At 42.7% G+C, this 17,183-nt stretch overlaps 1 protein-coding gene across 1 annotated transcript in view; it reads right to left on the reverse strand.

The window, feature by feature from the left end:
• MAP3K15 (mitogen-activated protein kinase kinase kinase 15) overlaps positions 1-12,002 on the reverse strand; it is an 86,445-nt gene extending 74,443 nt beyond the window's left edge. Inside the window, exon 1 of the mRNA XM_033052336.1 lies at positions 11,687-12,002. Within this exon, the coding sequence (XP_032908227.1) occupies positions 11,687-12,002 (316 nt within the window). The remainder of the gene's footprint in view (positions 1-11,686) is intronic.
• Positions 12,003-17,183: the final 5,181 nt, after the last annotated feature.

Consider the following 17,183-nt stretch of genomic DNA (forward strand, 5'->3'; position numbering starts at 1 on the left):
AGTAATCCCCCTTTCACCTTACAGCCATTCCCCCTTGCCCTATCACTACAGGCCTTTGTAAAAGGTCCCTCTCCATGTCTCTTTTAGCCCCCTTTAGGTACTGCAGGGTGCTAAAAGGTCTTCCCAGAGCCTTTTCTTCTTCTTAAACAGCCCCAGCTCTCAGTCTGTCTTCGTGGGAGAGGTGCTCCAGCCCTCTGATCATCTTCACAGCCTCCTGAGCTGGCTTCACTATATCCACATCCCTCCTATGTTGGGGCACCCAGAGCTGCAGGTGGGGTCTCATCACAGCAGAGAGAGAGAATCCCCTCCCTCTCCCTGCTGGCCACGCTGCACTGGATGCAGCCCAGGGTGCATCCCTGGGCTCTCTGGGGTGCTGGGACATGTCAAGTTCATCCACCAACATCCCCAGGCTAATCTGTACCTTGTCATGGTAAGAGTATGCAAGAAAGTTTAGATTTAAGATGCTGAATTCTGAATATTCATCTTTAAAACTGCCTGAAACACCCAAATTTATGAAAATTAACTTGTTATTCTTCTCAGAATTTCTATTATACCATCACAGAGGCACTACTGCAAGACTAGGAATCTGAAAAGGCATTAAAGTGTAAAAAAAACACAAAAAGCTTCAAGCTTTTTTTTTTTTTTTATTTGATCACAAGCCAGAAAGTCAAGGCAGTTTCTGGTTTTCCCAAAACAATATGAAGACTTACCTAGTTTTGTTATTATAATAAGCAAAAAGCTAAGTTTATCAGTTCCACAATTTAATTATCATGAAAACAAGAAATCCATCTCAATAATTTTCAGACTTCATTCTGATTTGAATACTTCCTCCAACTGACAACAACCTATAACTTGTCAGTTATCTTAAGCCCCATAAACAACAGTAGTTAAAACAGTGCCTGGCTTTGAGCTTGGTAATCATGTCCTCTTTTCAAACTGGGTTTAAAAAGACTGAAGCACACCAAACATCCATTGGCAAAGAAATTATCTGATAGAAATATTTCAGTTCCACAGAAGGCAGAGTTGATGCTGATAAAAGCTGACAGTTACTGTGTGAAACAGGATTGTGCACACAGAAACTCTGCTAAGTGAGGCAGCCCAGTACCAAACAGCAACACCATTGTAAACATTAGCTTTTCTCCCACAAATTTTTATTATCTACTAAGATTAGCACAACAGCAATGACTGATCTAGCACTGTTAGAAAGCAACACACAGACAGAATACAGCCTTGCACTGCTTTCATTTACCACTTCCCAACCCCAGTTTCACTTTGTCACTCTCCAAGCAAAGGCAAAACTGTCTCCCTCAACACACAAATTAGCAGAAAGAAATTTCTCTTCAGCTTCTGTGAGTGAAACGCAGCAACAGTAGAGTTAATACAGCTAGTCTACAACTGAGTGAAATTATTATGGGCAGATATTTTTCTGCAATAGAAAAAACCTGCAGTTTCTGTGACTAAGGCAAAGACACTCGATTCAGCACAGTTTCTTGTGGCTGATCTAGCTACTAAATAGTTGTAACAAATTTAAAGGGAAGGGGGGAGAAAGGACAGCAATCAAGTGGCAAATAATTCACTACCACAAGTTTAAAAAAGTAACTTTCCTGTTATTTTCCCCACAATCAGTTTCATAGAATCTACCACTGGTTTTGACTTGCCTGGAGGCATTAAAGTACCACTATTCACGGAAAGTACAGCCAGCACCAGTAGGAAACAAGCATTTTAAAGAAGCTCATTATCATGCTGATTTACATGGAAGTTTGTTTGTTTTCCAGAACTAATGTATTTTTGGCATACACTTCAAAAGCTTTAGAAATCATGTGATAAACACTTATCATGTGATAAACACTTTTCAAATTGTGAGAGGCCCTCAAGTACCGGTGTTTGAGCTACAGTTCTGTGCATAAAGGCTTGTTTTCCTGAACAGAAAAAAAGCCCACAAAATGCAAAGAACCAAGACACATTTCCCTCCATAACATGACACACACAAAAAATATATATATACTGAAACACGATTAAAAAAGCACTTCAAGATTATTCTCCCTGTGCTTTGCTTTAAAGGGATATTGAGGACTTCTAAAACATAATTTAAGCATAAAAGCAGTATATATTAGAATAGACAGAGCTATATGTGCACAAGCTCTGCTGTAATAAACTGGAGTACCTCTCTTACTAATGGATTTAGCTGTGCTATACCACATCAGCAGAAGGCTAGGGATGTAGTCATAAGTGTGTCATTACTGTTTCATTACATTTCAGATTTCTGGCTGTCATCAGACCCCACTCCAGTTACAGAAAGATTATGCCAACCAGGCTGGGATCACATACCTTCAATGTAATAAAAGCTAGGGTACACGTTTTAAAGTTGTGAATCCTGTTGGGCTTTGTGTTCCAAGACAAAATAGCTGTTGAACTTCTGACTTAAACAAAACTTTAAATGCTCCAAAGCATTACCAAAGAGTACCCGAGTCATTCCAATTCTACCACCTTGAACACCACAGCAGAATCATTGACCTCAACAGGTTGAGTACTACGAAGGATAAAAAAAGCAGGAGTGGTTTCCCATGACACAGCAATCCAGTACTTGAGTCAGAATTCATGTCTCCTCCTTGCAGACTACAGTGATGCAATATTTGCTCCTGGCATGTTTCTATAACCAGCCCAACTTCCCAGGAAAAAGTGAAGGTATTTGCAGCACCTCTGAAAGAAGACAGGTGGGGTGAAGTTATGCTGTAAGACACGTTTGACCCACTGGCTGCCTGTTGAGGCGCCCTGACCTCAGTCAGACAGGAGCTATGCTGTTTATATCCAGCCTGTGCCAAGGCACAGGATAAAGCAACAGCTGCAAGCCCTCTCTTGGCTCAGCCTCAGGCCCCCATGTTGCTGTTCAAAGGTAGCCTGAGGCTAAAGCAATTCACAGCCCTCCTGAAGTGCATGGCAACCAGAGCCTCCTATGTTCACAGATTTCACCTGCAAGTGGCAAACCACATTGAGGCCCTCCTAAGAAAGACCCTACACCCATCTCAACTGCCAAATTTTAGCCACATTACACCTTTGCAGCTGCTCTTCCACATGCATGGAAGCAGCAGTATACCCTAAGTATCTCCAGAACAAAGGTTTGCAGTCAGAGTTTGAATTTGAGACTTGTGATGCTGACAAAAGTCAGTTGTGTCACTGCATGTGACCTCTACACACAGCCCCACACCCTCTCCCTTTTTGCAGTACCTGATGGCAATGAGCCTTGTCCCTAGGACTGGAACACCAGGTGAGTGTTGCAGGAGGAACTGAATGTATAATTAATGCACTCCAGAGATGGGGGACACAATATATTCAGGATTGACTTTGGTGCACGTTGGCCTGCAGAAGAGTATAAAATGCTGGTAGAGACTGGGCCAGCTGGTCTCATGGTGTTGCAAGCAGCTTCCAGGTGGAGCCCCTTCCCAGCATGGAAGCTTGCAGCCTAAAGGTAGGAAACATTGACTTTTTGACAGTGACTGAAAAACACTAAGATCTGGTCACATGTGGAGATAAAATCCAAAAGCAGCTATACAGGTGCTTTGTTGCTTTGGTGGTGAACTCTCCAAGGCTAAAGACTGTTAACTTGTACTTTTCTAGCCAAACTTGCTTATATTATAAGCCTTTAGACATAAACTGTTCACCAAATCTGAGACTAGGTGGACCTATCCACACCTAAACTTCTCTGAGTTTAGAAAGCAAGGGGGTCTCACTGAAGCTCATAACTGAAGACACCATGACCCTATTGCACTATTATTTGTTTTAATAGATGATAGAGTTATTTGCATACTGAATTAGAGCAGTATTTAGATATTGAATTAGCAATAAATCAAATAATAATCATGCACATAATCACTGTATCCTACTTCTTGCTCCTGGCTAAGAGCCTTCTCTTAACTACTGTGACCCAAGACCACCCTGAGGAAACCAGAACATCTCGAGTTCTTGACTACGTTTTGCACAAGTCCTTACAAGTCAGAAGAGCTTTAGCTCAAGGTAAACCAGAAACATTAGTTACTTTTTAACTAGCATGTGCAAGTGTAATTTAACAATTAAAAAAAGCAATGTATGTTTACACTGACAAAAGAGGAGCATGACTGCAGAACATAAAAGAAGCTACCACATATCTACCATAATTTGTTTTATGGGGGAATGGATATTAAAGCAATGTAATTAACCCACATAAGCAAACACTTCCTTTATTTTTCTTTGACCTAATTTTGTGACTTCAGGTCTAAGAGAAACAATTCTTAAACTTATGAAGAATATGCTACACACAGTGCAGCACAACTGAGCAAGCACGCAATCACTGCAAAGGAGATGAGTGACTGGGACTCACTGAAAGTCAACCAGAAATGCAAAAAGGCAGAACTGGAGATCTACTTGCCAACATCTCACAGTCAAACAGCACAGTAAATTCCTTCAGAGCAAATCAGGAATTATATGAAAAATGTGTTTGCATATAATTCTTAAAAAAAAAAAGTGACCTTTAGAATTTGCAACTGGTATGCACAGCCAGCACAGTTCTTTCCTCCTATCAGAGAAAAAAAAGTGTATCATAACAACATTCACTGATATGAATAATTCCAGAAAATGCTGCAATTAAACAATACTAAAAACAAACAACCAAACCTCACTTAACTGCAGTGTTTTCAAGGGCCATGTGACAATAATTGGTCTTCAGAACTAAGGCAGTTCAGTAGATGCAATTGTTTCTCTCTACAGAATAATCTTATGTGTTCAAATTTTTGAAGTCATTTGTAATGGTGGTAATGGGTGTAAAAGCTCCTAAGTCTATTTAATGAGACTCAATAAGAGTTCTAATAAGACTTCTAATCACACAGTGAAAAATATTACTTGCAGAGTAAGTCAAAACTAAACAGAAACACACCGTTTATGTTGTATTTAGAGAGATGATTCCTTGTTAGATGATTCAACACCTAGAAATCATCTGACATGCTTCTGGCTACAAAACCCAGTCACAGAATTCACAGTCAAATTCTGAAAAGCCTTCTCAAATTTAGTATTTAAGCACAAGAAGAATGAAAGACAGGAAGAGAAAATGGACAACTGTAGGCTAGGTTGTTACATGGTTTTGTTGGGGCTTTCTCATGCAAGGAAGTTTCATGCAGAGAAAACGTACAAAAAAAGAATTGCATTCTTTTTACTTTTTCATTTATCCAAAAGTTATGGCACAGAAATTAGTCACTTCCCATAGACAGTACATGCATCGATTCATAATCTCACCTTGGAACAATGGAAGGGAGTCCGAATTTGCAAACTAACATCAGATTTTTAGAAATGCAAACAACTTCATTCAAAGCTTTATTAAAAGGTAGGACTCATACTGGGTTTGGATTGTTGGTATCTCTTTCCATGTGACCCATCACAGCTAAAAAGAGATGTTCCAAAAGGAGAAGTAATAAAACAGAAACACTCTCCATCAGATAGATATTCTCCATTTGCTCTTCTTGTTCTTAGTATCTTCCCCATGGTAACATGCCACAGAAAAGTTAATGAATTCCACCTAACCTACTTATGGTTATTTATTTGCAGGTTTCTAAGGCTGTTCAGCTGACACTAAAGGAGCTACTTCACAGAACATATGCAAGACGAATTTCAGGTAACACACAGGAAAAGCAAAAGGGTTGACTCAAAGCCATTTTTCCACAGCTGACAGACTTGGGAGATGTTGACTGCAATGGACAGGTCAAGGGGCAATGCTTTTAAACTGAAAAAGGGCAGGTTTAAGTTAAAGGTTACAGAGAAATTCTTTTCTTGGAGGGTGGTGAGACACTGGAATAGGTTGTCCAGAGAAGTTGTGGATACTCCACCCCTAAAGTGTTCAGAGCCAGGCTGGACAGGACCTTGAGCAACCTGATCCAGCAAATAGCATCCCTGCACATGGCAGGGCAGGGTGGAGCAGATAATCTTTAAGGTCTCTCCAGCCTTAAACCTTTCTATAATTCTGGTTATGAAAATAATTCTCTCCACTGTTAAACAAAACCATGCAAATCTCTGAATGCAAATAAGCATTTCTGAAAAAAATGTTGGAAATTGACCCCAGCTTATATAGGAACAAAATACACCTCTTGAATACATCACATGTCACAGCACCTGAGATGTATAATAACAAAAACAAAGCCTATGGAGGGTGAAGCAAGGATGGGTAGTCTGGGAGGAACACAGAGAGATTGTCCAAGCAACCAGGGATCAGGTCAGGAAAGCTAAAGCCCTGACAGAATTAAATCTGGCCAGGGACATAAGGGCAACAAGAAAAGCTTCTATAGGTATGTTGGTGATAAAAGGAAGACATGGGCTCTCTCCAGAAGGAAACAGGATACCTGGTTACCCAGGACATGGGAAACACTGAGGTACTCAGTAAATTTTTTGCCTTAGTCTTCACTAGCAGGTGCTGCAGCAACACTACCAGAGTCACAGAAGGCAAAGATAGGGACTGGAAGAATGAAGAACTGCCCACTGCAGAACATGAGGTCTGAAGCCATCTAAGGAAGATGAAGGCGCATGAAACACAGAATCAATCAAAGAATTGATTAATTAGGTTGGAAAACACCTCTGAGATCATCAATCCAACTGAGTCCTGTACTTCACCAAAAGCAGCATGGCTGGCAGGTCAAGGGAAGGGATTCTTTCCATCTGCTTTTGTGAGATCTCACCTGGAGCGCTGCATCCAGCTTTGGGGTTTCCAGCATAAGAAGGGTGGGGACCTGTTTGAGAGGTTCAAGAGGAAGAAGATCAGAGGGCTGCCACACCTTTCCCAGGAAGATGAGCTGAGAGGGTTGGGGTTGTTTAGCCTGGAGAAGAAAAGGCTCTGGGGAGACCTTTTAGCACCTTGAAGTACCTGAAGGGGGCTAAAAGAGACATGGAGAAGGACCTTTTACAGAGGCCTGTAGTGATAGGGCAAGGGGGAATGGCTGTAAGGTGAAAGGGGGATTTAGATTACTGTGAGCATAGTAAGACACTGAAGCAGGTTATGCAGAGAGGTGGTGGCTACCCCATCCCTGGAAGCGTTCAAAGCCAGTCTGGACAGGGCTTTGAGCAACCTGGTTTAGTGGAAGGTGTCTCTGCCCATGTCAGAGGGGTAGAAACTGGATGATCTTCAAGGTTCCTACCAACCTAAACTGTTTCATGACAGTAACATATAGACTCGATGGATTGCATCAGACTTGTTACTGTCATTTAAAACTGGTCTCACACACTTGTATATTAAAGGACTACAATACTGGTATATTAAAGCGTTTTGTTTTCAGAATATTTGGTTGGATGTCACAATGCAGAGTTTTGCTGTAGACACCTGAAGTCACTCTAGATGTACAGCACCACACAGAGATGAAAGATCAGGTCCCAACAGCTCTGGCATGTTACTGAAGCAGCATAATATCCAGCCCAGCCTCTCATCCACCATCTTCCTGTTCTTAAGATGGTTGGCTTGCTTCCCTTTGTACTTTTGTATTCTATGGTATATATATCCCGAGATTTAAAGCAAATACACCCCTAGCCATTGAGTGACCTGCATGGGAAAAGAAAGAAAAGATTTTAAGTACTCCTCAGAAAAAGAGCAAACTCTGCCTGCTGAAGTAAGCATCAGAGCAGTAATCCTTAACTTCACCACTGCTCACTGTCATACCCAAAGGCAAAGAAACTGCAGCAGGTATGAGGAAGTTTAAGAAATTATTGCCCTCAAATGTCATTCCTGTCAGAGACTTGCACTCCCTGCAGCAGAGTCAGCAAGGGAAGCTGTGCCTCCAGCTAAGCTACACCAGTTACCACACTGTATATTATCCTAAAGCAGTGACAAGTGTTTACTGACACACTCAGCCTTCAGGCTGAAGAAGTAGAAGCATCCCTGCCAGTTCTGAAGTGGGGACACTGGCCTTCTGAGGGCAGAGGGTTTCAGGACGGCAGGTGGGGGACAGGCAGCAATACTCCAGCAGGTGCCAGAGCCTGAAAATTAGGATCCAGCAAATGTATTTCCTCCTTCCCTTTTCACAGCATAACATGAAGAAAAAGACTTTCAGGGACAAGAAATTAGGGTTAAGAGTGGTTCAACTATAGTACAGAAGTAAGGAGAATCCATGTTTCACTCTCTGTTTGGGCTCACTCCCAAGTCTTAGCTCTGGATGAAGACAGGTCTGTAGGGACAGGTATCAAATCATGCATTTTGGGGCTGCCTGATCACACAGGATACTGTTTGGAGAAGTTCATATAGAGCAAAACAGCAGAAACAGATTCCAAACTATTCCCCTATACTCACAAATTATCTGACAGTTTCCTGGATTGCCAGAGAAATACTCATTTATCTCAGGTCAGCATTTAGCTCTATTTCTCACTACACCATTCTCTCTCTAGCTTGTCTGCCTTTCAGCCGATTTTCCTCCTGCTGACTGTATAATTTCTAAATGCTGTAGTCAAATGGTAAAAGAAATATTCCAAGCCTCAAAACAGATTGTTGCACATCCCTCATGAGGGAAAAGTATGATCAGCTACAGAGACAGGATTTCATAAACCAAAATGGGAACATGCAAAAGCTGCATAACCATACTTTGTACACTCCTTCACTTCACACTGTAGCCAAACGTTATTGTCTGGCACTTCAGGCACTAAGATTTGATAAAGTTTTGAATAGACAAGGAAAAGCGACATTGTTTCTATCTAACATCACCCTTCCAGAGGTAGAAGTCAGACATTTGACTTTGACATTATGTTTGCTTTCCTAGTACATTCAGAACAGAAAGATCCTTTGCAGCTGTGAATCATTCTACCTGTAACATCACTATAGCCAAGTCCCACTCACCTTTTCACTGTGTCTCTCAAGCTGTTTATGAATGCACTACAGTGCCTATAGTTTGATTTTCTTCATGGGATAATTCTGAAGAATTCTAAAAATTCTCAGTTAGCTCCTAGGCTCACTGTTCCAAAGGAAAATTGATTTTATTTTCTGCAAAAAAGCTTCACACTACTGCCCTGTGCCCAGTTTTAGTCTAAAATATCACCCTTCTTTCTACCCAGAGATACAGCCAATGCAAGCAAGCATCCTTGTTGCTCCTCTATTAGGTAGGTATCATTACCCATTTTTGAAAAACATAAATTACTTTGCTGACAGCTTGTTTCTAGCACACACTGAGCAAAGAAATCTTAGTTTTCTTTTACCAAGTTCTTACTCCATGAGTTGTAAGTTTGCTCTCACAAATGCTGTAGTTCTCCTTTAGCAAAGTAAAACCTTAGAAAGGGATTTCTTAAGATCAGTGTCATCCTGCATTACCTGTAGGTCTGCAATACCTAACCAAATGCCTAAGTCACGCTTCCATTCACAATAAGATTTCAAATGGGAAGTTAGTAATGACTACACTCAAGGAAAAACACATATATACTCTGATTATAGAATTTAAGTGGGTTTGCAGCACTTTTCTCAGAGTTCTACTAAGAAACCATCTACCAGAAAACCTGCCTGCAGACAGGAACAAGGCTTCTGTTGAAACTTTTCTTTGCACTCTGTTCTAAAGTTTGCTGATTTTGTCACAAAAAGTACTTATAGATTCATACTAAGTAAGGTAAAAAAATTTTCTCTGAAGAGGGTTGTCTAATGGCTGAGTAAAGGCTACAGTTCCAGGCACGGTCAGGGAAAAAGGCTCATGGATAACATTTTTAACAAAGAGCCATCAATACTACTACAATGAGATGGCCTTTTGGTCTTTGCTGCTCAGTCATTAAGCATTGTAGATGGTAAATGTTCCACTAGTAAACCAAGAGATGCCAACAGGCAAGTACCTCTTAGAGACCCCACCACACAGCAAGAGAAATTGCTTTTCAAGGTTCTGCCCTTCCCCTACAGAAAGTAAATACACACTGTAAGAGATATCTTCAGTATGGGAAACACCTGCTTCATATCTCACCCAGGTAGCAATAAAACTTTAGATTTTTTTCTTTTTAAAGTAAACACACGGGAACGTCCTAACACAAAGTTCATCATGAGCCTTAGGAGTGTTCACATTAAAACTTATTCTTAATGGTGTTCTCTTAAGAACTGAATAGATGCCAGCAATCCCAGGCATACATTACACAAACAAAGACATTGTCCCCACGGCTGATCTCAAATTGTTGCTACGGGAAAGAGATCCACAAAAAGTCTATTTTTAACAGTCTCCTTTGGAACAATTCCAGACTATGGACTATTCAATTAGTTTTTAATTAACAAAAAAAATATATTAGAGTATGAGTTGAAGAATATAAGAGTTGAAGGTGTGTCCCCTAAAAAAGCACTTTACTATTACAAAGTGGTATTAATCAGTGATAAAATTATCTTGTTTCGATAAGATGACTCTAATCAAAAGTCTGCACATTCAAAAGTTGGGGCACATTGCTAGAGAAGAGGCACTCACTTCAGAAAGCAGTAATTTAAGAACCCCTTTTAAATAGCTGTTTCAGACTCTCAACACAATACACAGCAGGTGTGTGTCTAATACATTAATAACACTATTAGCGGAAATGGAGGAATAATTTTGTGTTGATGAGTACATTATTATGCTTACCTTCAGAAGGGCTATAAAACAGATTGCTAGGTTGTGTTTGTGTACTAAGACACACAAAGAATATATTACATATTTGTCAACCTTGATAGCAGAGACACAACAAAAATCTCTGATTGGGAAAAAACAGACAAAAAAGGATGTGAGGTTCCTCAGTATTTGGGTGACTTATTAGATGGAATGGACTCAAAATCACATGAGAATTTAAAACAAGACTGAAGTGATAGGAAATATTCTTTAACACATCTGATGAGCAAACAAAGTTCTTGTAAAAGATGAACATCAACATAGACTTAAAAGTGTACTTTCCATCTTTGGAGTCTGTGAATTTCCGGCATTTCCTTATGCTGGCTCATACAGATAGGAGAATAAAAGTATGTCTATATGCCATCAAAATATCCTCGTACTCGATTAGTTTATAATACCTACTGGCTCAGAGGATTCCAGTGTGTGCTCAAAAACCCCACAGCTCTCTGCCAGGTGTTTTTGAGTAGAGAAGGGACAGCAGCTTTCTTTGGAACCATCAGACAGACACCTGTCACCAGCTGGACCCTGAACAGTGTGGGAAATACCCACAAGTCTTCCTCAGGGCCCTTGTTCAGAGCAATACAGGATCACTTTGTTCACACACAAACCAATTTCACTGTCCAGTCTGGAGTGAGAGTGGTGAACATGAAGCCTCTGGTGGAGCCAGATCAGAGCCCAGTGTGTCTTTATTTTGTGTCTCGCTCTAAGCTCCCCATCAGGCTGGGAGCTGGAAGAGGGTTCATAGCAAACCAGCCCAGGGGGAACTCTGCTATTCCTTAAGACTGGGCTGGTACTGTAGCATCCACAGTCCTGCTGGGGCAGCGCACCGTGGCGACTCTATGAGCAGCCGTAAGAGCCTCAACTTTTTCCTCTCACCTTGTCCTGCCCCCGTGCTGGAAGTATTACACGAGGACCCCTTCGCACCCATCTCCCTGTGCCCACACCCCTCTCCAAGAGCTCCGCTGCCCCTCTCTCCAGCATCCCCTTCTCGGAGCGCTCCCCGTCCCTGCCGGCCGCGTCCCCGCACGACCCGGGCAGGCGGCGCCCGCCGAGCCTCAGCGCCCGCCCCGCGTCCCGCCTCAGCCCAGCCCGCTCACCCGCGTCGTAGAAGGCGTCCAGCACCGCCGTCTCGCCGAAGTCCAGCTCGCCGAAGTTGACGGTGCTGAGCTGGGCTCCCTCGGCCTCGCAGGCCCGCAGCAGGCACTGCCGCGCCCCGGCCTGGGGGCTCCGCGCCCCGGCGCCCGCCTTGGGCGGGTCGTTGAGCACGTACACGGCCCGCAGGCAGCGCGGCCGCGGGGCTGCCGAGCCCACCTCCGCCTCCGCCGCCTCCGCCGAGCCCCCGGCCGCCGGCTCCGGCTCTGCTCCGGGGGGCGCCGGCTCGGCGGCCGCGCTGCCGCCCGCGGGGCTCTCCATAGCGGCGCCGAGGGTGAGGGGTCAGGGGGCTGCCGGCAGGTGCTCAGGCGGGGCCGCGTCCCATCGCGAGCAGCTGGGCAACCCCCGGCGAGGCGGCTCCCTCCCTCCTCCCTGCCTCCGGCTCTTCTGCCTGCGCTTCTCTCCGTTCCCGAGCGGGCACGGACACGGGACGAGGCGAGTTGCAGGCGGCCGGCACGGAGCGGGGCTCAGCTCAGCTGGGCACCGCCCTCCCCGGACGAGGCAGCCCGGGGAGCCCAGCGCAGAGTCCGGCTCCACCCCGCCGTGCCTTCCCGGGGCAATGCGCCCGCTCCCGTCCGCGACCTCGGCGGCTCTGAGAGGGAGCGGCGCCGTCGGGGCGATCGCGCCCCGTTTATCACTCGCCCTGCCCGCCCCTCGCCCGCAGCAGCGCCCCCGCGCACCGCCCGCGGCTCCCGCGGAGCGAAGGCAGCTGCTGCCCGTTTGTCTTCCCTCTGCTCCAGCGCAACTTCTCCCATACTGAGTCCCCTGTCCGGTTGTTTACACGACTTTGACCACATTTAGACTGTCAGAAGTTTGGGTAATAATTCATCTTTAAATTACTTCTCCTCTTTAATAATCTCCCACGATCATGACTAAAGCAGCTTCTAGTTACTCTGTAGCAACTCCTGGCTTCTTTATAAGAACAAAATAATTTTTTATTTTCTAACACATTTTTCTTACTAGCTACACTGGTGATGGCAGCCTGGGGTTTGGCACTGCTACTGGTCCAGGCACTGTGCCTGGATAACTTCACATCTCAGCCTGATACCCCTGCTGTCAAAAGTCACCCTACAGAGACCACAACCAGCTAGCGATCAAGGGAACAGTGAAAACACACAGTCCTGCAAATTTGTGTTTGAAGTAGTAAACCTATCTGGAAAGATTTTTCATTTTGTTTTCCACTCACAGTGACAGATGAGGTTTTAAACAGAGAGTATCTTCACCTTTTGCTGCAGTGTGAAGTCTGTGTGGCTATCAGTGTCAATGATTTTACCTCATGCTGTAATCATAGAAACAGAGAACTGTTGAGGTTGGAAAAGACCTCTAAGGTCATCGAGTCCAACTGTTAACCCAGCACCACCATGTTCAGCACTAAACCATATCCCCGAGTGCCACACCCCCGTGTGAACACCTCCAGGGATGGTGACTCAACCACTACCCTGGACAGCCTATAAAAATGCCTCCTTTCATTGAAGTAATATAACAAAAGCAAAAAAGGCTTACAGCATGGTATTCTCCTCTCTGGGCGTCTTTCTGTTTGGGATTAAAATTAATTTACTTTCCAAATATGAGCAATGCATAGGCTTAAGTTTAATCATAACTTGCTTTCAAACGAGCACGAATAGGCCCTGCACAAAGCACTACAGGTGAACTTGAAATGAGCTCCCTTTGTCAGCATGGCTGGCTCAGCATGGGAGGAAACAGAGGAGGAAACTTTCAGATGAGGGCTGAGACCTTGATACCCAGTAACACAAAAGAGGGTCCCAAGGCTGCACCAAGCCAGAAGATAAGAGCAGTTAATGGCCTGTCCATGTGGACATGGATGAAGAATCCAATGAGGTGTTGGAAGATTCCTAGACCATAAATTTCTATTGGATCAAAAGGTGCACATAGGGCACATGAAGATTTTGTGCACAGACTGAAGGCACAGGGATTTCTCAGTTTGGAAAGTTTGGGGCAAATAAACCTTTGGCTTGGTCCACAGTTTGGGGATGTGTGCTTTTGGCAGAAGCACTAGAATAGGAGACTTTGGAGGAATGACATGGCCACCAGACATCCCCCCCATTCCTGGCAGCTTTCCCCTCTGGGCAAAAGTAAGCTATTGTATGACACACCAAGTCTTTTAGCCTTGATCCAGTAATGCACCTGACATAATAGGAGAAAAATCGACGTCTGCATTTAGAAGATAGTGTGCACACTGAGCCTTTCATCAATAAAAAGTACTTAGCACATGATTCTCCCCAAAACCAATCCTACTTTGTACTTTTTGAATTATAAAAAAAGTTTAGTTGAACAACTGTTATTAAAAACTAAAAAGTACAGTGCAAAGTTAAGGCATTATTTGCACAGGAAAGCTTTCTCTTATTCAAGAACATTCTCAGGCTTTTAGCAACTAATATGCAAAAACCCCCAAATTGCCATTCAATGTGTTTAGAACAATATATGCATAGTGTGGTGGTTTTTTTGTAATCTTGAAAATTGTTTTAGCGTCAATTTTCAACAAATAGGCTGGGATTGCTTAATGGGATGCCCTTTAAATAAGCCCTTTGTGTCTTCCAGAGATTATAAAAAATTAGGTTGTTATAGGTCTAAGACATGTCTTCAGGTTTCATTTTGTAGTTTTTATCATCTGTTACTTTTAAAAATTACTAGTTGAGAGCTCTGTCTCTTGGTGTTGAAACAGAGTGATAGTCTATTATTAGATATTTTAAATGATGATAAATAAGAAAAGGATATTTTCCCCTTTTGTTAATTGTATTTGTCTTTCAAACAATCCTCACTATTCCTTGGACATTTCTCATAACAATCTATCATTCATTTTAGGAAGTTTAACCTGATGCAACTTGTTCAGAGTTTGTATGCTTGCTTTCAAGCTAGAAACAAGGACCATTTTTAAATGAAGAAGCTTCATTTTATACGCTGTAACTGTCTTCAGAAACTGTGGCTCAGTGCTGGCATGCCTGACATTTCCAGCGAGCAACAGTATCTTCAGATCTTGCAAGTCGCCTGAGTGAGAACAAATAGGAGACTCAGACTTTAGGGTATTCGAGCTGTTTCTGTGCAAACCAAAAAGTGTTAATGTAGAAGAAAAAAAGGTGAGTCATGCAACACTCTTTCCTCTTTTTGGAAAAGTGGTCCAAGAGTGAGGTTATAAAAAGAGCCGCTCTGCATCTAGGGTTGCCCATTTAAAAGTCCAGGCAAGAAGGAAATATTCAGCTTGTGTATCATTTTCCAAGACATTCTGCCTTTACATGGAACCCAGCATAAGAAAACCAAGCACAATTTGTAAATTCAAAATTTGCTCTTGTACAGAACTGTAAAGATGATGGCACAATTTTCTCAGTCAGCACTTTGCACCTGTCAAATCCACTTAGTGCAGAATATTAATTACCACTTCTGCAAAGAAAATAGATGTCCTTGAAACCACCTTTTTTTTTTTTTCATTTTGTAAATCCATGAGCAACTGTGCTAAGGGAAGTAGCCCACTCTTCCTTTCTTTCCCAGGGGTAAAAACTTTCAGTTCAAACTGTAAAGGTATATCAATTTCAAACTGTAAATTTATCTAAAGTTTGACCCCACAGGCAAATGTGCCACCTTTTCCTCTAAAGCACATACAGCTACAGCTTCCTTTTTTTAAAAAAAGAAAACACAGACTAGAACTATCATAAAGACCAGTCTGCAATTTCATTGCTCTCTGACATTTTCACCTTTAAAGAGGCTCCTCCCATTTTATGCAGCATCAGGGAAAGCCAAGCTCTCTTGGCTCAGGTAAGTAGAAAATAAACCAGAAGACATTGAGGTCCATGGGGAACATGCAGATTTGAGCTGTTCCACCGAGGTGCAAATCCACCTGGCCATGCCCTGGCAGTATTTGGTGGCGGATGCTCACCAGCACAGTGTCCAGGGCACCCATCACACCCAGTGCACAGGTGCCTAGGAGTGCATCCACAGGCACTTGGCACTGACCACCTCAGTTATGGGCACATCCTTATCCATGTCTACATCTCCCCTGCCCTTGTGTCCTTGTGTCCCATGGAGAGCTATAGCTCAGACAAGCAGCAGCATCCTGGACAAACTTCCCCAAAGAACTCTGTCATAATGACAGATGCCTTGCATGAATATGCATCCAAAAAGCCTGAATTCTATACCCTAGATGTGAGATTTTTTTTTCCTGTATTGTGAATATCAGGCATTAGGGAAAATATTTGGATGTCTAGTTTATTTCCTGGCAAGCGCCTATACCAACTCTCCCCAAGATAAAGCAATTTGTGGTGTTTAAACTATTCCAAACAAACATTTTGTTAATGGATCTTTTTGTGTTACTGCTGCTAGTGTCCTACCCCATTTATTTTCAATCACAGTTAGCAGGTCTCCAGGTAACCCTAGAGATACTGCTGTCACATGATGACAAGGAAAAGAGTTAATTTTTTTACTAAACAGGAAGTTTGTTTTTTTTCTGAACTATGAATCCAGACAAAAGATGGGGGTTTTTTTTTCAAAGTCATTATGCATTAACTTTACTAGCTTTTAAATAAAATTCTGTGAATTCTCCCCAAGACTAGTTCTCCCTAATAAATTGCTTAGATTTATTCAAAAGTGAGATTAAAAATACTAATTCTGTATAAATGGAATCTAAGCAATAGGGATAATTATTGAAGAAAAAATGAGGATGACTTAAAAATGCTATAATGCTTTAAAAGTTGACTTGCAGCAAAGCACACTTCTTTTGCAAGGGGGAAACTTGGATGTCTCAGAGTCATGTGAAGTTAAAACACCTTAGCTACCAGAATATCACTGGAACGGGTTCAAAGATCTCAGGGATTCCTCTTGCTTTTTACTTCAGTGGACAGTGTGAAACCTCACAAGCTTATTTGGCCTGATAAAGAATGAAGGCAAAGAAAGTGACTGCTGGGTTAGGAATATAATCCCTTGCACAGCTTTCTGCTCAGACTCACTGTTGTGCACAGAGAAGCACATTGCACACAGCATCTGCTCCTCAGCACCCCTTGCACATGAGGGACAGAGTGACATCCTGTGGGACAGACAAGGCTAGTCAAAGGGAGATCATTCTCCTTCTTTGCTCTCCACCTGCCTTGGAGAATAGTAACTTTATAGATACACCTTGTGCGCTCACATGCATACAGAGCAAAGTGTCATCAATTCAAAATTGGCTCTGACTCCAAATTCCTAACCTTCTCTAGTTTTCAGTACATCTGGCACCCTAATCAAAAATTCTTGCCTTTGGATTTTGAGTACTTTGGAAGCAGGGATGACTAAGGAAAGCAAGGTAGCAGTGAAAAAAGTATGCAGGTATTCTCAATAGCTTCCATAAAAGTGGAATTTCACTTAGAGAGGAATGCCTACATTTGAAATAATAAAATATTTAAACCACCAGTAAATAACATAGAAAAGTGAAGGAATAAAAATCCACTCAAACTTTCC

The sequence above is a fragment of the Catharus ustulatus genome, chromosome 2 (genome assembly GCF_009819885.2).
Source record: "Catharus ustulatus isolate bCatUst1 chromosome 2, bCatUst1.pri.v2, whole genome shotgun sequence".
NCBI lineage: Eukaryota > Metazoa > Chordata > Aves > Passeriformes > Turdidae > Catharus > Catharus ustulatus.